Source organism: Hypanus sabinus, chromosome 20 (genome assembly GCF_030144855.1).
Source record: "Hypanus sabinus isolate sHypSab1 chromosome 20, sHypSab1.hap1, whole genome shotgun sequence".
Classification (NCBI taxonomy): domain Eukaryota; kingdom Metazoa; phylum Chordata; class Chondrichthyes; order Myliobatiformes; family Dasyatidae; genus Hypanus; species Hypanus sabinus.
In genome coordinates, this window is record NC_082725.1 from 41,947,499 (window position 1) to 41,968,497 (window position 20,999).

General features: G+C 41.0%; 1 protein-coding gene across 1 annotated transcript in view; it reads left to right on the plus strand.

Annotated features, from left to right (window-relative positions):
• The first annotated feature begins 376 nt into the window (after positions 1 to 376).
• The window catches only part of ropn1l (rhophilin associated tail protein 1-like), a 97,259-nt gene continuing 76,636 nt past the window's right edge, over positions 377 to 20,999 (plus strand). Inside the window, exons 1-4 of the mRNA XM_059945397.1 lie at positions 377 to 569; positions 3,735 to 3,870; positions 8,859 to 8,982; positions 19,369 to 19,530. Coding sequence (XP_059801380.1) covers positions 3,740 to 3,870; positions 8,859 to 8,982; positions 19,369 to 19,530 — 417 coding nt within the window. The 5' untranslated portion in view covers positions 377 to 569; positions 3,735 to 3,739. The remainder of the gene's footprint in view (positions 570 to 3,734; positions 3,871 to 8,858; positions 8,983 to 19,368; positions 19,531 to 20,999) is intronic.

Below are 20,999 nucleotides of genomic sequence, written 5' to 3' on the forward strand. Positions count from 1 at the left end.
TACACTAATACTAACCTTCGTTAAATATTCTGGAAAGAATACTGTGTTGAATTGTATTGCACTGAATGTTGTATGATACTCAATGGCTTATTATGCCACGCACTATATTGTACAGAACTGTACTGAAGTGAATAGTACGAAGTTGTGTGCCCCATCCTGTACTGAATTTAGTTCTGATTTAGCTTGGAAGAGCTGGCCCAGACGTAACGAACATGGTCGTTCTCTGTTTCTATTGTGTTTCAGTCGAAAATGCACTCGAATGCTTGTTTACGGTTTCATATTACGGTAAACCACTGTTCAGTTATACATGACGTCAGACGACAAGTCGCCAGCTGGCCAGTGCCCTAGCAACCAGAAAGCGGTATGACGAGGGTCACCTAGCAACCGCCGACAAGAAACGAGAGTGGACCGGCACTGCCTGTGAAGGCCGGTTATCTTTGCTGAGTTTCACGTAATAGACAGGGGTCGTCAGTTACAACAACGCCGTCATTGCTGTGAGTGTGGTGTCATAGTAACTTCTTGCTGGACCCAGCGGGTGTATCAAGTGCAATAGGAGGCCGAGTTAGAAGGTGAGTCCGTGGAAAAGGTGTGTATCAATTGGGTGCAAAACAAACGGCCGCAACGTTAAATTAAGTGGGTGGGAAAGTGGTTGTAAGAGAGGAGCTGTTGTATTAGTAAAGTCAGTGATTGTTTGATAATCAATATTCGCGAATATTGGTGTTGCTACCGAAGCCAGCAAGTATTGCCCATTGCTAAATATTCTTTGAAAAGGAGGCAGTGAACCACATTCTAGAGTCTCCGCAGTACTTCTGGTGAAAATACATCAAATGATATTGAATGGATTTCTGGACCTAGACTCACTAGCAGTGAAGGAACAACGATACGCTTCCAAGTTAGGATGGCGCTTTACTGGAAGGATGTCCACCTGGAGACAAAGGGACTGCAGCTGCTGCAACTCTAACGCAACGTGTGCGGGTCAGGCAGCATCTACGGAGGAAAATGAACAGTTAATGTTTCAGGCTTCACAGGACTGGAAAGTTAGAAGCTCGGAGTTCCTCCAGCACTTTGTGTATGCTCCCATGCATGGTGTCATGAGGAATACAGCAGGGAAACGTCCTTCAGCCCAACTTGGCCTATTTGCCTCTGCTTGGCCCAGATTCCTCTAAAGCACTTGCAGCCCTTGCTTCTTGGTGGAAGAGCTGTAGGCCTGGAGTTTCCTGCACAAGAAACTGCAATGTATTTTGTAGTTGTTACATACTCTAGTACAGTGTGTCAGTGGGAGAGAGACTGAATATTTAGCATTGAGCATGGGGTTACTTTGCCCTGGATGGAGGAATGCTTAGGGGAGATTTCAGAGGTAGGTTGTTGACACACAGAGTTGGAAGTGCCGGAAGTGGTGGCAGAGGCTAATATATTAGAGACATTTAATAAACTCTTGGATTGGCACATGGATGAAGAACAATGGAGGGTTATAGGCTATGTGGTAGGGAATGGTTAGGTTGATCTTGCAGTTGGTTGAAAGGTCAGCACAACATCATGGGCCAAAGGAGCTGTACTGTGCTGTTCTATGTACTGTAAGTGAAATCAGTGGGTGTATTGTTAAAATAGATGAGTGTAATCATAAAGTGAAGGATGGTCAGTGAAGAAAGTATTAACAGGTCTGAAACAGCTGGGTGGAATAAATACACAGAATAGTGAAATCAAGGTTTATCCATATGGATTGGTGAAATAGCTGGATACAATTGTGAATTCAATTTGTTTATTAGTGAAATGAGTACAACGTGGAATAAATAAATACTCTTAAGAAATTAACACATCACAGTGAAACAAGAGTTTGTGACTGCACGTTAGGTAGGTATATAGTGAAATTACTGGGTGTATGAATAGGTGGAAAAATGAAAATAAAGTATACATGTTAAGCAAGAAGAAGCAACAGTGGAACTAGAGAGCATTTTAATGAAATAATTGAGTGTCAGAGCAAAATAAGTGGCTGTACATTAGGTACATTAGTGAAATGATAATAGTGCATGTATTGTATCTTCCCCTGCACCTCAACACCTCCACATACCAACTGTTAGTGTCCTTATCTTCACCTCCCGCAGCCCCCACCTTTCACCAACTCCCCAGTCATAATGGACACACCTTCAATGAGCAGACGAGAAGGGCTCTGGGGAAGCTGAGACACAGCAAAGCATTGAGGCTGAATGATGTGAATTCCAAGGTCCTGAAGGAGTGTGCTGAGCAGCTGTGTGGAGTTCTCCAATGTATTTTCAATCCAAATCTCAGCCTGGAAAGTGTCCTGACTGTGTGGAAAACATCATGTGTGGTCCCTGGACCCAAGAAGGGCCAACCAAAAGTGCCTTCAATACCAAACAGCCCTCATTGCTGGGGAAACCTTGTTCAATGCAGATTGGCGCTTCCATTGTATCCTGGATAATGGACTACCTGACTGGCAGACCACAGTTTCTGTAGTTTGGAGCTGTGTGCCAAACAAGACTGTAAGCAGCACTGGGGCCCATGGGGGACTGTATTGGCTCCTTTCCTGTATATCCTGTATACCTCGAACTTTGGATACAACACTGAGTCGTGTCACCTGCAGAAATTCTCTGATGACTCAGCAATAATTAGATGTATAATTGGAGGAAGGATGTAGGGCCCTGGTGGAGGACTTTGTCAAATGATGCAAGCTGAATCATCTGCAGTCAACATCAGTAAGACAAAAAAGAAGGTAATAGACTTTAGAAAGACTAAGCCTACATTGCTCCCTGTTACTACTGATGGTGAGAACGTGGATATGGTGAGGGGCTACAAGTACCTGGGGTTGCAGCTGGACGACAGATTTGAGTGGAGCACCAACACAGAGGCTGTGCACAAGGGCCAGAGTCGTCTCTACTTCATGAGGAGACTGGGGTCCTTTGGAGTATGCAACCTCTCCTTCACCTGTTCTGTCAGTCTGTTGCTGCCAGTACAATCTTCTCTGTGGTAGGGTGCTGGGGTCAATGGTATCAACATAGGTGATGCCAACAGGCTCAATAAACTGGTAAGCTGGCATGGTTATAGGAGTCAAACTGGACATCTGTCATAGAACAAAGGATCCTCCAGAAAATCCTGGCAATTCTGTTTCTCACCTTCTGCATGCCACCTTGGCTGAACAGAGGAGCACTTTTGGTAAAGACTAATAATACAACTGTGCCACTCGAAAGAGTGCTATATGAGATCATTCTTACCTTCAGCCATTAGACTCCATAATGAGTCAACCTATAGCTAGGAAAGTGATGTTGAAGGTCCAGCTGAAGGGATCAACCCAAAATGTTGACTGTATTCTTTTCCTAGATTCTGCCTGACCAGCTGAGCTTCTCCAGCACATTGTGTTTACTGTATCACTCTGGATTTCTAACATCTGCAGTACCTCTTCTGTCTCTGATACACTAGTGTAATAGTATTATTACACTTTCAGACTTGCCAGCAGGAACAGGTGAGTCACAAAAGAGCACTGGAGCTAGGGTCGCAATTGTCAGAAGACAGCAAGGCAAACGTTATTTGGTGAGCTAGATGCTAGTACATTGGGATTTCTGGGTGGTCGAATTATAGATTGTCAGAGTTTTACTCTATCTGTTCTTAGTTTTGAAATTTAGTTTCATTTTTTAACTCACTGAACACAACCGGTATCAGTTATGATTTGTGTCTCTTTAACAAGTTTCTATTGTACTTAGCCATCTGTTAATTCTTTTCAGCAACCATGCCTCTTCCTGATGTTATGTTCTGCGCTCAGCAGATTGAAGTCCCCCCTGAGTTTCCTGATATTTTAAAGCAGTTTACAAAGGCTGCCATCCGGACACAGCCACACGATGTCCTTCAGTGGTCTGCTGCGTGAGTAAACCCTTTACATCATCTAGTAGGTTTTAAATGACAGCATGTTTGGCATTGAGAAATTAAAGTCAAGAGCTAAAAAGAATACGAAAGCTTTAGGACTATTCAATTGTAGCTATATCCTGACAACATGGCTCTGAGAATCTGGACATATGCGTTGAGAAAGGTACTTCAGTGGTTGTTAAAATAAATTCAGTCTTGTGTTATTGCTCTATTTCACTCTTGCCTATATGATTAAAACTAAAACATCTCCAGCAATATCTTCCAAACCTATTCTTGCACTGCCGATGTTGAGATTCAGCCAAAGATTTGAATTTCCACCTGTTACTCCTTAGTGTACACAGTGCCTCGGGTTCCCAACCTTTTTTAAGTCATGGACCAATAGCATTAGGTAAGAGATCCGTGAACCCCAGACTGGGAACCCCTGAAAGAATGTTGTGCAGTTAGTCCATTAATTTACTTTCAGTAATAACAGCTGTACTACTCTTCTGCCTTTTGTCATCCTCACAATGTCTCTCTGTGTTCAGCACATCTGAAGCAAGCAGCATTTTCTCCACTTACACTGGTGAGGTCATTTCTTCAAATCCTAACTCAAACTTGTACTCTATCATCAATCTTCCCATCCAACCTTTTGGGATGGATGTGATTAAAACAAATTGCTACTTTGTGCCCTGGGATACATTAACTCTGCATTATGAAACTGCCTACTCTTACCTCTGATATATATTTTGCCTCTACTTTTGTCTCACCCTAACTGTAGCTGAAACTCTCAATCACATCTTTTATTGATTTTTAATTGACTATTTCAGTCCCCAGCTGTATGGCCTCAGGGCTTCCAATCTGCCTGTATGCTTGTTCCTCTCTTTCATGTTTTTAACTTGAGAACACGGTTGGTGTTTATTAGAGGTTAACCACTTCAGCTGCAGATATTCTTCTGAGCAGATGTTTCACAATGCAGGTGCTATGTTCAAAGTTCAAAGTAAAAGTATTATCAAAGTACATATATATCACCATATACAACCCTGAGATTCGTTTCCTTGCAGACAATCACAGAAAGTAAGAATCATAATAGAATCAATGAAAGGCTGCAACCAACAGAATGGAAAAACCCACAAGCAATCAAAAACAAACTGTGTAAATACAAAAAGAAAGATAAAAAAGCAAATAATAATAAATAAGCAAATACTGAGAATCTGAGATGAAGGGTCCTTGAAAGTGAGTCTGTAGATTGTGGGAACAGATCAGTGAACAGGCAAGTGAAATTATCCCCTTTGGTTCAAGAGCCTGATGACTGACTGGTAATAACTATTCCTGAATCTGGTGGTGTGGGACCTGAGGCTCTTTTGTACGTTCTTGCTGCTGCCATCAGGAAGAAGAGAGCCCTGAATGCTGGTGCTCCTTGATGACGGATGCTGCTTTCCTGTGACAGTGCTCTGTATAGATGTGCTCAGTGGTGGGGAGGGCTTTATCTGTGATGGACTAGGCTGTGTCCACTACTTTTGTAGGCTTTTCCATTCAAGGGCATTGCTATTTCCATACCAGGCTGTGAAGCAACCAGTTATTATGAAGTTGCCTCCATATTTTGATGGTCAAAATGAGCATAAAAGCCATTGAGTGCATCTGGGAGATGACACTTCTATAGAAGTTAGTTAGAGTTTTAGATGACATGGCAAGTCTTCGCAAAGTTCTGAGAAAGTGGAGGCACTACCATGAAGGTGCCTCCATACTTTGATGGTCAAAACAAGCATAAAAGGCATTGAGCTCATCTGAGAGAGCATCTTGTTATCACTTATGCCGCTTGGTTTCACTTTGTAGTAGGTATAGCATTCAATCCTTGCCACAGCTGTCGAGTATCCTTCAGTGATTCAGATTTGGTCCAGAATTGCCACTTTGCACATGAGACACCAATGTCAGGATGCTGTTCATCGACTATAGCTCAGCGCTTAATAGCATCGTTCCCACAATCCTGATTGAGAAGTTACAGAACCTGGCCTCTGTACCTCCCTCTGCAATTGGATCCTTGACTTCCTAACCAGAAAACCACAATCCGTGCGGATTGGTGATGACATATTATTCTCACTGATGACCAACACTGGTGTACCTCAGGGGTGTATGCTTAGCCCATAGCTTTTCCCTCTCTCTATACCACGACTTTGTGGCTAGGCATAGCTCAAATACCATCCATAAATTTGCTGATGATACAACCATTGCTGGAAGAATCTCAGATGGAGACTAGAAGGCATACAGGAGTGACATATGCCAAATAATGGAGTAGTGTCACAGCAACAACCTGACACTTAACATCAGTAAAATGAAAGAGATGATTGTGGACTTCAGGAAGGGTAAGACAAAAGAACACATACCAATCCTCATAGAGGGATCAGAAGTGGAGAGAGTGAGCAGCTTCAAGTTCCTGGGTGTCAAGATCTCTGAGGATCTAACCTGGTCCCAACATATCGAAGCAGTTATAAAGAAGGCAAGACAGCGACTGTACTTCATTAAGAGTTGGAAGAGATTTGGCATGTCAACAAGTACCCTCAAAAAGTTCTATAGATGTACCGTGGAGATCATTCCGACAGGCTGCATCACTGTATGGTATGGTGTGAGGGCGCTGCTGCACAGGGCCAAAAGAAGCTGCAGAGGGCTATAACTGGCTCCATCTTGAGTTCTAGCCTACGAAGTACCCAGGACATCTTCAAGTAGCGGTGACTCAGAAAGGCAGCGTCTATTATTAAGGACCCCCAGCACCCAGGGCATACCATTTTCTCACTGTTAACCATCAGGTAGGAGGTACAGAAGCCTGAAAGCACACACTCAGCGATTTGGGAACAGCTTCTTCCCTCTGCCATCCAATTCCTAAATGGACATTGAGCCCTTGAACACTACCTTACCTCACTTTTTTAGTATAATTTCTGTTTTCTTGCACAATTATTAATCTATTCAATATACATATACTGTAATTGATTTATTATTATTTTTTTTCTATATTATGTATTACATTGGACTGCTGCTAAGTTAACAAATTTCACGACACATGCCAATGATAATAAACCTGATTCTGAGATGGCTTTCTCAAGATCATACCTGGACCTCGTGCATTTTACTTGGTCACAAGACTTGAATGCCACTGACCTGTCCCTCAGCAGATTGAGAATTTCATCGTTCATCAAGAGCTTCTGGTTGGGGAAGGCTGCAAATGATTTTCTGCAGACAGATTTGTTTGCGATTGTTCCTCTATCATAAGATCAAAAATGAAGAAGCTTACTAATGGTTACACAGTGTTTAGATCCATCCACAGCTCCATGTGTAATATTAACAGCCTGTGTTCCCATGCAGCAAGATTTAATAGCTTTTAGACTTGGACAAATAACATTTCTGCTACATGTGCTGATTCACAATAATTTTTAACTCCCCAAACTCCAACCACATCTTCCCCTCCCCCCCTCAACTCTCAGCTTTCCGCAGGGATCGCTCCCTACGCGACTCCCTTGTCCATTCATCCCCCACATCCCTCCCCATGCACCACCCTCCGGGCACTCATCCCTGCAAACGGAAGAAGTGCTACACCCGCCCCCACTCTTCTTCCCTCACCACCATCCCAGGCCCCAGACAGTCCTTTCAGGTGAGGCACCACTTCACCTGCGAGTCAACTGGGGTGATATACTGTATCCGGTGCTCCTGATGTGGCCATTTATACATTGGGGAGACCTGCCGCAGACTGGGAGACTGTTTCACTGAACACCGGCGCTCGGTCCTCCAGCAGTGGCGGGATCTCCCTGTGGCCACACACTTCAATTCCACAGACCACTCCCACTCCGACATGTCTGTCCATGGCCTCCTCTACCGTCAAGATGAGGCCACACGCAGGTCGATGGAGCAATACCTTATCTCCCGCCTAGGTAGCCGCCTTCCTGCCGGCATGAACATCCAACTAACTGACTTCCGTTGATACCCCTGCCCCCCACCCTTACTCCCATCCCTATCTATTATTTTAGTCTGGTTCTCTTCCTCCTCTTTCCCCCCCCCCCTCACTATAATCTCTCCCCCCAGCCCTACCTTTCTTTCTCTTTTATTTCCCATAATTCTCCACCTTCCCCCAGTCCATTTCCTTCCAGCCTATCACTTCTCAGCTCTCTACTTTATCCCTCCCCCCACTTCTTATCCCCCCTCGACCATCCCATGTTACTTCACTCCTGATGAAGGGTTTCAGCCCGAAAAGTCATTACTACCTCCTCCCATAGATGCTGTCTGGCCTGCTGAGTTCTGCCAGCATTTTGTGTTTTTTATTTATTTCCAGCATCTGCAGATTCACTCGTGTCCCCAAATGGGTAATCACATGACTCTTTAAAAAAAAATCACTTTTAAAAAATCCAATCTTTTGTCTGTCTCCCTGGATGTTATAATTCAGAAGATGCACTGCAAAAATTAGCTTTGAGTTCTTAGCTTAAGTCCATAAACAGCAACATTGAGAATAATGTTACTTCTGCACAGTTTTTCTTAGAGAATGGCAATGGTAACACTGAAGAGAGAAGAGTTTAAAACAGTCTATTATAAATGTATTTTCTGTTCCAGTATGATAATCTGATAATAAACAAAATGACAGATAGATTAGTAGGTTAATTGGTTACATGGCTTGCATGGGCTCTTTGGGCTGGAAGAGTCTGTTACTATGCTGTATCTCTAAAGTTAAAAAATATATATAAAATCAAACAAACTGCAGATGCTGAACAACTAAAATCCAAACAAAATGATGGAAATGTTCAGCAGGTCAGACAGCACCCTTGGAAAGAAAGAAAAAGATTTAATGTTTTTGGTCAAAAACTGCAATGTTAACTTTTTTTTTCTTTCTTCTGATACTGCCTGACTTACCAAGTGTTTCTGCCATTTTCAGTTTCTATTTGTGGCAATCTAATACTTTGATGAATTGCCTAATATGTTCCAAACTACCCAAAACTAATGTAATTTTGTGATCAATTATATCGACTTAGGTATTTTGCAGCTTTATCTAAAGGTGAAACACCTCCTGTGAAGGAGCGGTTTGAAATGCCAGTGGCAACACAGAAAAATGATACTGGTTTTACACCAGGACTTCTAAAGGTTCTGCACAATCAGGTATGATACTGGAAAACTTATAAGCAAAAGTTTATAAATAATTTATATGCAAGGGAGTAAATAATTATTATAGGTAGACATCAGTCCATAAATTCATACGTAAATTTAAAATGGACCTTTGCTTCATATTTGCATTTATACTTTATAAACATTGCTTGTTTCCTGTCTTTTGTCAATTTTGTGCTTACAGGGAGAATATTGCCAGGAAATAATTATTGCAAGGTTAGATTTAAGTTTTGCTCTTTTCTAGTAACGGTGTGGTGGAATGATTCCAACCAAATCAATTGACAACATGTTGAAATCAAAGCAACGCAATCATCTGGCATTTCCATTTCTTTTACTTCAACTCAAGTGAAAGAAATGGGTTGAAGTAAAAGAAATGGAAACTCCAGATAATTACATCTGAAGAAAATGAATGGTAATATTGCTGCGCCATTCAAATTTATCTTCTTCCATCATTCTTGAGCACTCCTTTCCCGAATTCCAGCTCAGTGGCCACTTTATTAGGTACACTTACTTGTTAATGCAATTATCATATGGCAGCAACCCAATGCATAAAAGCATGCATAATGATCTGAACGTTCAGTTGTTCAGACCAAACCTCAGAACGGGGAAGAAATGTGATCCAACTGACTTTGACCATGAATGATTGTTGGTGCCAGAAGGAGTGGTTTGAGTATCCGTGGGCGAAAATGTCTTATTAATGAGTGAGACCAGAGGAGAATGGTCAAATTAGTTCAAGCTGACAGGAAGATGCCAGTCACTCAAATTGCCATGTGTTTCAACACGTGATTGTTGGTGCCAAACGGAGTGGTTTGAATATCTCAGAAACTGTTGATCCCTTGGGATTTTCACACACAGTACTCTTTAGAGTTTACAGAGAATGGTATGAAAAACATAAAACATCCAACAAGTGACAGTTCTGTGGACAAAAATGCCTTATTAATAAGTGAGGATGGAAAGGCAACAGTAACTCAAATAACCACATGTTGCAGCAGTGGTTTGAAGAAGATATCTCTGAAAGCACATCATGTCAAACCTTAAAGTGTATGGGCTACGTCTGCAGAAGACCACACTAGGTTCCATTTTTGTATCTAATGAAGTGGCCACTGACTATAGTAACAGAGAAAAACCATAGTATATCTGCTAATCTTGTCTAGGAATAATACAGGGAAGTGTAGCTCATTGCTTCTTGGGATTCTTCAATGAAGTTCAATTCACCACTTAATGGGAAAAAAGATTTTAAGAGCTTTCCAACAAATGAAAGCAGTGAAAATAATCTGGTGACCTGAAAGACAATGAGCTGAGGAGGGTCAAGAGATTGCTGGATAAATAGAGGAAATTAGGAAAATGGAACTGTATCTTGTGTTGATTAGGGACTTCCTCAGCAGGATTGTTGCGCTTAACTCACTGTTTAACTACTCATGAGACCCAAAGCCAGAATACGAAATGCTCCTTTATTCATTAAAACCAGACAACCACAAATCTCAAAACACAATTGTACGCCTCAAAGTACGAGTATTTAAATGATTTGCTGAAAGAACATTGAAGACATTAATTGGAACAACTATCAGTTAGTGAAAGTCAGCCAGAGATTGGTTGTCAGCTGACCAATAGGCACTGGTTGTTTCAGCTCACTGTAACACCTCCCTCTTGAAGATGATTACCTGTAGGATTTGAGCCAAAAGTTGATTTGGATTGAAACAACCATCTTAGTGGTTCCGTACTTTTTAGTGGTTGCAGGCTGTCACTTTCTTGTTGCTTGTAGCTGTGCTGGCACTGTTGGTTGGTTTGGTCGGGTAGGTCAAACCCTTCTATGAACAGATGAAGGTTCAGCTCTGTGCTTAATAATCTGCCTAATAAACTTGTGCCTTTAGGAGCATGTGGTCTCAAATGGTTGATGTGGTGACGCTAGCAATGTCTGTCTATAATAACTTTGTAGAGCATTTTCCCCATTCATTTGCCAAACTCACCTGGTATCCAGGGGTCTTGCTCATTGCAGTAACGTTTCACCCACACAGTAGCTCCGGGCTTAAATGACTTCACCTGTCAACCAAAGTCTCTGTGGCTCCCTTTGTGCACCTGGCCATCTGTTGTCTTGGATGTTGGACACTGTGGCAGCATTACCATGAATATTGTGTAATTTTCTTTCTGAAAGCTCTTCAGCTGCTGACTTCCCTCGAGACCAAGATGCAATGTAATTTGATATGCCTGCAGGAATGTGTTGAGAGCCTCTGCCGATGTTTCTTCCCCTCTTGATTTCAGAAGTGACTAATAGGAAGTATCCACAAAACTCTCTGCTTGGTCATTGGACTGTGGATGATATAGGAGTGAATGGATGTGGATCTGTTCTGGCAGAATGCAGCATACAGCTGTGAACTGAATGCTGTTGTCAGAAACAAGCTTTTCTAATATCCCAAAGCAACTGAAGATCTGCAGCAGCTGTTGAATTGTAGGTCTGCTGTTGACTTCATAGATAATATTTCTGCCATTTGGAATAGATGTCAGCCAGGACAAGGTGGGTCCACCCATTGAATGGGCCAATGAAATCAATATGTACTTGACTCCAAGGTTTGGTAGCCTGAGACCTTGAGGACACAGCTCTACTTGGATTCTTTGTTGCCAAAGAGGATTAAGTACACTGCTTGTATGCGATGTGATATCTATGTCTCTAGCCAGCCAGTAAACAAAGCCCTTGACCAGTGCTTTCATTTGATTGATACCTGGGTGATGGCAATAGAATTGTTTTAGTAGTTTTGTTCAAAGTATTCATGGAATCATTATTTTGTCTCTAAACATTAGACAGGAGTCCATTGTTGAGAGTCATGTAGGGTACGACATCTTCCTCAACCTTGACTGGCCATCTGTCAATGAGGTATCTGAAATGCCGAAGAGGTTTTACAGCCATTTCTGCTTTGACCTTGTTGACTGTGACCTGAAGACCTTCCACAGCATCTGATACAACCCAGTGGACTTCTGAATCCACCAAAGCCACAACTGCATTTTTGTTTTCAGTAACCTACTGATTTATAGGTCTGGAGAGGGCATCTGCCTGACCAAGTTCCTGGCTTGATGCTTGCTTGATTTCCAAAATCTGCCCACCTTTGTAGATGGTCAGCCGTATACACCAGAATAACTTTCTTAGACCCAAAGATAGACAACAGGCTTGTGATCAGTAAGGAGGGTGAAATGTCTGCCATAAAGCATCTTGTAGAATTTCTTAACAACAAAGGTGATTCCCAAGGCTTCCTTCTCAATTTGTCCATAGTTCTTTCTGCTTCGATTAGTGATCTGACTGCATGCATGACAGCTTTGCCAACAGATATAGGATATGACAGCTCCTACCCCATAGTTGATGCATCAGTCGTGACAGTGATCAGCAACTCTGGGCTGAATTATGTCAAGCTAGGGTTAGATGATAGCATATTCTTCACCTGGTCAAAAGCCTTTTAGCATTGTTTGGACCATTTCCAAGTTGCACCCTTGTTGAGTAGAGCATTGAGTGGCTCCCTCAGCTAGTTCATTGCTGGGAGAAATGCTGAATAATGACTGATCATGTCCAAAATTGATCATAAGTTGCTGACATCTGATGGTGGGTGTCTGATCCATGCCCATCACAATGATGCCATCAAGTTAAGTAGCAACACCATTAATAGCACTCAGCATGGTATCCATAAACTTATGGAAAACTGAAGAAGCGGCCTTTACCCCAAAAAACAGATGGAGGAAGGAGAACAATTCCATATGGTGATGGTGAGACGTTCCTGTGAATTTTCTTCCACTTCCACCTGGAGGTAAGCTTCAGGCAAAAGACTTTGCGAAGTAGCGACCACCATTCAATTTTACAAAGAGATCTCCTGGTACTTGGAATGGGTACCGTTGTGTCTCCAGAGCTGCATTGAGACATGTTAAGTAGTCTGTACACAACCTTGCTGTGCTGTTTGCTTTCTTGATAATGACTGTTGGAGCTGCCCAGTGTGAGGAGTTGACAGCCTTGATCACACCAGCTTGTTGCAGGTGATCTAGCTCTAGCTCCATAATTGATAAGGCAGTGTTTGATACCAGTCTTCTGGGACAAAGGACTGGCTTTGTGTCTGGATGGAAATAGAGTACTGTTTGAAGTTTGGCGCAGCAACTTAAACCTTGTTGAAACACTGTTGCGTAGCACTGTTGCAATTATTGTTGTATGGTCTCTGATACTGATGGTGGTATGCGTCGACTTGTTAAGGCATATTCTGGGGTTAGGGTTTATAGCAGACACTAATCTCTAATCTCAACAGCAACCAACCTTCAATCTGAACATGCATTGTAGATTGAATTTAAAATGCAGCTCAAAAGAGTAAATTGCAGATCAGGAAGCACCCATTTGACTGATATACTGTATGTCTACATATGCATGAATGCAATCAACATCTCATTGCATAAATACAACTCAACGATGACAGTAATTAACACTCATTTTGGGTGCATTGGTGGCAAGACCCAGGAATTAAAAGCTACGTGTAACTGCTGCATAGCCAATGTCTTTGTACGAACTTCATCCAGAGGGATGATCCAGAGGTCAAGCTCATTCATCCAGTCAGTGCCAAGGACATTTACATCTGGCTGATCTGTTAGGTAACACACACACTGACTTGGTTACTGTTCAGCTTTACCATGCAGTGCAGTTCACCAATTAGCTGGGGGGCTCTATCTGATGCACTGCAGGCATCGTGATGAGTTGATTAGACCTGTGGGGAACCAACTGCCCACCATATCCATATACAGATAATGGTGATGTCTGATGCCATATCGAGTTGTAGCTGGGCTAATTGATTGTTGGCCCAGCTACATACCTTCTTCTGGTGGTGAAGTCAACTTTGAATGTGACCACAAAGAAATCTGCAGATGCTGGAAATTCAAGCAACACACACAAAATGCTGGTGGAACGCAGCAGGCCAGGCAGCATCTACGGGAAGAAGTACGCCAACATTTCAGGCCGAGACCCTTCATCATGACACAGGGTCCTAACGAAGGTTCTTGGCCTGAAACATCGACTGTACTTCTTCCTGTAGATGCTGCCTAGCCTGCTGTATTCCACCAGCATTTTGTGTTTGAATGTGACCGTTAAATTGATGGCTTTTGAAACTTCTTGTCCTTGTGTTTCACTGGCCTACAAGTGGGTGAAGAATGGAAAAAAATGGAAAAAATGGAAAAAGCCTTCTTTGTGACCGTGGTGTTGGCATTTGCAATAAATGTATTTCTTGTAATAGCAGTTTCTTGTTTAATGACACGCACAACAGTTCTGACAAGATGTATTTGGCTGCTTGGAGACCTGCCACATGTTGATGTCTGAGCCACTGAAACCTACATTGACATTGTTCTTTTCCATCAGGTGGAATCAAGTTTTGGGTCAATCAAATGCTAACGTTCTTGAGTAACAGCTTGTAAAGTCATATCAGAGTCTTGCTCCAGTCTGGTCAGGAGCCCTTTGTGAATGTCTGCATTGCACGTGCCTGAAATACGCAAATAAAAATCAGACATTTGAACTGTGAGCAACACACACAAAATGCTGGTGGAACTCAGCAGGCCAGGCAGCATCTATAGGGAGAAGCACTGTCGACGTTTCTGGCCGAGAACCTTCGTCAGGACTAACTGAAAGGGAAGATAGGAGATTTGAAAGCGGGGGGAAGGGAAAATGCAAAATGATAGGGTAAGACTGGAGGGGGTGGGGTGAAGCTGAGAGCTAGAAAGGTGATTGGTAAAAGGGATACAGAGCTGGAGAAGGGAAAGGATCATGGGACCAGGAGGCTTAGGGAGAAAGGAGGGGGGAAGGGAGCTCCAGAGGGAGATGGAGAATGGGCAGAAAGAGATGAAAAAAAAGGAGGGGCAAAAAAATTAAATATATCAGGGATGGGGTAAGAAAGGGAGGAGGGGCATTAACGGAAGTTAGAGAAGTCGATGTTCATACCATCAGGTTGGAGCTACCCAGCCGTCAGCTACCCACGTGGTGTTCCTCCAACCTGAGTGTGGTTTCATCTTGACAATAGAGGAGACCATGGATAGACATATCAGAATGGGAATGGGACGTGGAATTAAAATGTGTGACCACTGGGAGATTCTGCTTTCTCTGGTGGACAGAGCGTAGGTGTTCAGCGAACGGTCTCCCAGTCTGCGTCGCGTCTCACCAATATATAAAAGGCCACACCGGGAGCACCGGACGCAGTATACCACACCAGCTGACTCACAGGTAAAGTGTCGCCTCACCTGGAAGGACTGTCTGGGGCCCTGAATGGTGGTAAGGGAGTAAGTGTAAGGGCAGGTGTAGCACTTGTTCCACTTACAAGGATAAGTGCCAGGAGGGAGATCGGTGGGAGGACTGTGATTCAGTTTGTGTTACCCTGCTTGAACTTTTCACATTTGCGATTGACGATACCAGCATATGTGATGAAGTCATTGGCGTCATGTTTAAAGAGTTTTAAGCATTGGTAGTGAACACCAAAGAGAGATGACTGCTCTCCAAAAATGCCTGTAAGTTGCCAAACAGTTTAATCAAATGATAGGTTATGTGTGTTGTTAGGCAGAATGAAGTTGAACTAACGTTCATGTTCAGCAGTACCCAATTTTCAGAGCAATGTGTGTGTCTTCCATGTGTCACTTTTTACTGGTGAACTCAACCTGGAATATACCTTCATAACATTTAAACCATTGGCCAGACGTATTGTAACTCCTGAAGCAACATGGAACTGGAAATCGACAATGTGCACAACAACTGACTCACATGAGTTCTGTTCAGTGTATGACACTAACATTGTTGCACTCTCTGATAACCTGCTGGTAAAGGTTTTGATTATCTTCAGCTGGATGCCTCAAATTGAGCTTGCTGCTATTGTAGAATATAATGTTGTAGTATAATGTTGTGTGTGTGTGTGTACACTCAGAATTAAGTGACTACTGGTGATTTTTCCCTGTCATGAGGTGGGTGCCTTCTGTCTTCATGGCTGAAATTTACCTTCCAAATTTTGTCTATCGTTACAACTTTTTTTTAACAGAGAGGGAGCTGAGTTGATTGAAACCAGCATATTGGGCCCACTAAAGAAATTATACATTGTTGTTTGGATTGATGGGGTGGGGTGAAGGCTTTTCTTTAAAGCTAGTTTCTAACAAATGTAAGGCCTTTTCTTATCACAAAAGTAGAATGTTTGTCATAAACAAGCAAAGGCTCTCAGCCCAAAACATCGACTGTACTCTTTTTCCATTGTTAAGTTTGAATTATGGGGGGGATCTGAGTGTCCTAACACATGATTTGCAAAAGACCAGCATGCAGAAAGTGAAAAAGTTAACACAATGTCATTATTTATTGCTGGAAGAATTCAAAACAAAAAGAGGGCTGTGTTTCAATTATATGGTGTATCAGTGAGATTATATCCTTTAAAGAAGGCTAGACATGTATTAAAGGGAATTCAAAGATTGTCTGCTAGACTGATATTGGAATGGAAGTTTGTCTTTTAGGCAGGCTGGGATTTTTGCCGGAGTTCAGTTTATTGAACCAATAGGATCCGAAGAGGATTTGGAGAGGATGTTACCTTTTGTAGTAAAATCTTTTTTAGAGAAAGAGTAACAGAAGCCGAGAATCTTCTGCTAAGATGGCAGTGCATTCAGTTTGGTGAACTCTCGGGGGCCAACCAAAGTTATTTTTTGTCTTTTCTAAATGTCTTTTTTACAATCGCAAGACCTTGCTGGACATTGAGAACTTCAGATATTGCAGGTCTACCCCACCAGTGAGCTGCTCGATAGCAGAAGACATGGACTATTTATGGTATTACTCAGTTCTAGAAAATGAAAGCAGCATTTGAAAAGTGTTGCACACTCATTTGCCAGGAAATCTGAAAATGACCTTGATAGTGGTTTCATTGCTTCTTATAACATTTCTAAAATGATAGCAGTGTGGAAAATATCATCCAACTAGTGAAAGATTAATAATGTCTGCTGTATCAAAAGTGCTCACCACTGTTCTCAAAATGGATATCAGTATTTTAAAATCGGTTCCTCTGAGTAATAACTCTGTAGCTCATTGTATTGACAAAATGAGTGAAGGCATTAAGTATCAACTATGCACAGAGCTACAAAAATCAGAATTTGGGATACAACTGGATTAGTCAACTGTGCGAGACAACAAGGCATTTCTAATGGCATATGTACAGTTTATCAAAAACAGAAAAACTTTTGAAGAGATTCTCTTTTATAGAAAGTTAAAAACAAATATCAGAATCAATCAGTGACAAGCTCAAAATGTATATTGAGGATAAAAGTATTTTGATTAGGAACATGATCTTTTGTGCAACAGGTGGAGCACCATATATGACAGTTCATCATGCTGGTTCAGTGGCATTTATGAAAAAGCAAATTCCAAGTCTGTTTGTAATCCATTGTGTAATTCATTGTCAACACCTTGCAGCCAAAAACCTCAGCCAGTGACTTTTTTCAAGCATGGCTCTTGTAATATCTGCTATCAACAAAATTAAAGCTCATTCATTAAATAGCTGAGTATTTTGCCAGTTATGCCAAGGTAATGATGAAGAATTTGAATACTTGGTTCTTCACGCTGAAGTTGCTGCTTTAAAATGTTTCTTTGATCTTTTTGACACTGTGGTTGAAATTTTGCTCAAAGTCAACAAGCATTTGGGAAACAAGATTGAACTTCAACATGGAGATGTGGCATACCTAGCCAATATGTATAACAAACTGGACATTTTAAATATGAAACTGTAGGGTGAGAATTTTAATTTAATCCAAGCAAAAAGTGCAATGTCCACTTTTATCAGAAAATTGGAAATATATAAGTAAAACAGTGGGAGAAGAATGTCCTCACAGTTTCCTTTCATGGAAAGTATGGCACTCTCTTTCACAGACAGTGATTAGCAAGAGTACTGCTTATACCTGCATTTACTGAAGAAGAATTTTCAGGATTGATTCAAGGATTTGAATGATCTGGAAATTCCGGTCTGGGTGATTTAACCCATTTCTCTCTAAGGTGGAGAAACAGGAAGAGAGTTTCCAAGAAGAAATTATTAAAATTTAGAAGAAAATGAAAAAATGTTTTTCAAAAATGTTGGGTTTTTGTGGTATGATGCTACATGTCATACGAAGTTTCCTGGTCTTTGGAGAAGAGCAAAACTGCTCTTCATTCCATTCTCATTCTCCTACCTTGTTGAAAAGGGCTTCAGTGCAGTGAACCCCATACTCAAAAGAAACAGAAACCGCTTCATCATTGCTATGCATGAGGACTTCTGGCTTTTGCTGTCACAACAAACCAGGTATTTCAACTGTTGCCAAAAACTGTCAAGCTCAAGGATCACATTGATATCAAAGCTGTACAAGTACTGTGTAAGCTAGGTTTAAAGGCAAATAAAAATTTAAAACAGAATCATTTTTCTCATGATAGCATACGCTACATATGCTTTTACAGTATGGTGGTGCCAGAAATTACATTGCGCCTAAGAGGGGTGTTTTTAAGTATAAAGATGCTTTAGGGCAGTATTGACAAGTATGAAAGTGCTTTAAGGGGTGTTGGGCTAAAAAAGATTGGGAAACACTGAGGTAGATGATGAAAATGGATACACTTGGCTTAAATTGGATAATAGTTAATGTGATTTCCTTGGACTTGATTACATCTCACCATGATTTCTATATTAAAAAATCAGTATAAAGGTGATATTTATGAAAAAAATTTAATCTTTTATCTCAAAATTATAGTGTAAATTCTTGCAATGCTTATAACTAGCATTTAAAAAATTGAAAAAGTCAACTGCAAGCTTAAAATTTCAAATCCACTTTATTATCCAAATCACCATTTGTACAATAATCAAAGACCCAGAGCTATTTATGGACGATAGTTTCTCCAATTTCTGAAGTTTGCTATATATATATATATAGTTACTTGCTTTACAAGCCTTTCCTATTTAAGATATTTGAATAAAAGAGAAACACATGCAAAATGCAGGAAGAATTCAGCAGATCAGGCAGCATCTATGGAAAGTAATAAACAGTTGGTGTTTTAGGCTGAAACCCTTCATCAGGACTGCTTTAATGAATACAGCAGGTTTAGATTATGCATCTGTCTTAAATTTAACTTCTTAATTAAACTGGAATTTGGGGATATGAATTATTTGAAGGGTGGGATAGATTCTTGGTGAACAAAGAGTGATAATGCTGTGTATAGGAAGGAGAGTGAAATAGACTTTATAGTCAGACCTCCTGTGGTCTTATTAAATGACAGAACAGGTTAGAAGGGTCCAGTGACTTATTCCTGCTTCTAGTTTGCATGTTTTTGATCATTTTTGATTATCAAGATGTTTAAATGTTGCTATGCTGAAATTCAGTTTCTAAAATGTATTTATGCATCAGCTCTCTCCAAAGAACATTGTTGAAGAATACGAATTGGAAGAGAAATGGAAAGATTTAGGTTTGCCAGTCCAGCGCCTGAGAAGCATTCTGCAACTGGGAAATTTCAAATACGAAGTTGAATGGATGAAGTTTCTGGCACTCGCTTGCAGTGATTTGGGTGGGGTATGTTTACATTTCTAATACAAAACTAAATATTTGATGGTATTTTTACTGGAAGGTAACAGAGCATAATATTGGATGTTATTTGCTGCAGTAGTTATTGCATTGTGCTGATATGTAAACAATTCAAAACTCCAAAGGTAACATTAATTAAATGATAAATGAGCTGTCTGTAAAATGCAAATGTAATAGGTTTGTTTCAGAGACTTTACAAAATTATCATCTATCACATCAAAATTCTAATCCCTGTAATATTGCTGGGAAAGAACAGAGTTGGTGAAGAACATCATTCACAGAACATAGAAAAATGTGCCAAACTAATTATACTAATGATGTCTAATTACAATAATCCCTTCTGCCAGTACATGGTCCATATCCCTCCATTCATGTGCCTGCATAAGAGCTTCTTAAGTGTTTATCTGCCTCTACCATTACTCCTGGCAGTGTGTTCCATGCATCACCAGTCTCTGTATGTAAAATAAAACTTAATCAACCTATCTCCTGTGAGCTTCCACCTTCTCACCCTAAATGCATCCCCTGTGGTGTACGACATTTTAACCCAGGGAAAAAGATAATCACTGTCCACTGTCTAGGCCTCTAATAATTTTCAAGATTCAAAATTGTAAGGGATAATGAAATAATTGTTACTCTAGATCCAATGGAGCACAAATAAAAAACACAATAAGATAACACAATAATAATAAAAACACAATAAATATAAATACACAAAATAGTTTCTGTATATAGATTGATTCCATATCCATAAAGAGATGCTCAGGACAGGAGTGTCTGTACATAAGGTGACTAATAGAAAATGATAAAGTACTTGTAGTTGGGGGTGCGGTGGACTGTGTTAGTAGGTGGAGGTGTTGATCAGCCTTACTGCTTGGGGAAAGTAACTGTTTTTGTGTCTGGTGGTCCTGACATAGATGCTACGTAGCATCAACCCTGATAGGGTGGGACAAACAATCCATGGGAAGAGTGGTTGGGATCCTTCATGATATTACTAGTCCTTTTGAGATGTTCCCACAACCTATGGACTCACTCTCAGTACTCTTCAACTCCCACTCTTGATATTTATTGCTTATTTGTTATTATTTTTTCTCTTTGTATTTGCATATTTTGCTGTCTTTTGCACACTAGTTGAATCCCCAAGTTGGTGCTATCTTTCATTGATTCTGTTATTGTTATTATTGAGTATGCCTGTATAAAGATGAATTTTAGGGTTGTATATGATGACACATATGTACTTTGATAAATTTACTTTGAACTTTTTTGGGCATCTTTCTGTATATTAGCCTTGATGACGGGTAGGCTGGTGCCAGTGATGCAATGGGCAGTTGGAAAACCTTCCTGTTTGCTGCAGTGCAGGTTCTGTACCATGCAGTGATGTGGCTTGTTAGCATTACCACATCTGAGGTAATGTGTGAGTATAGATGGCCACAGACGAGCTCTTCTCAGCCTCCTCAGAA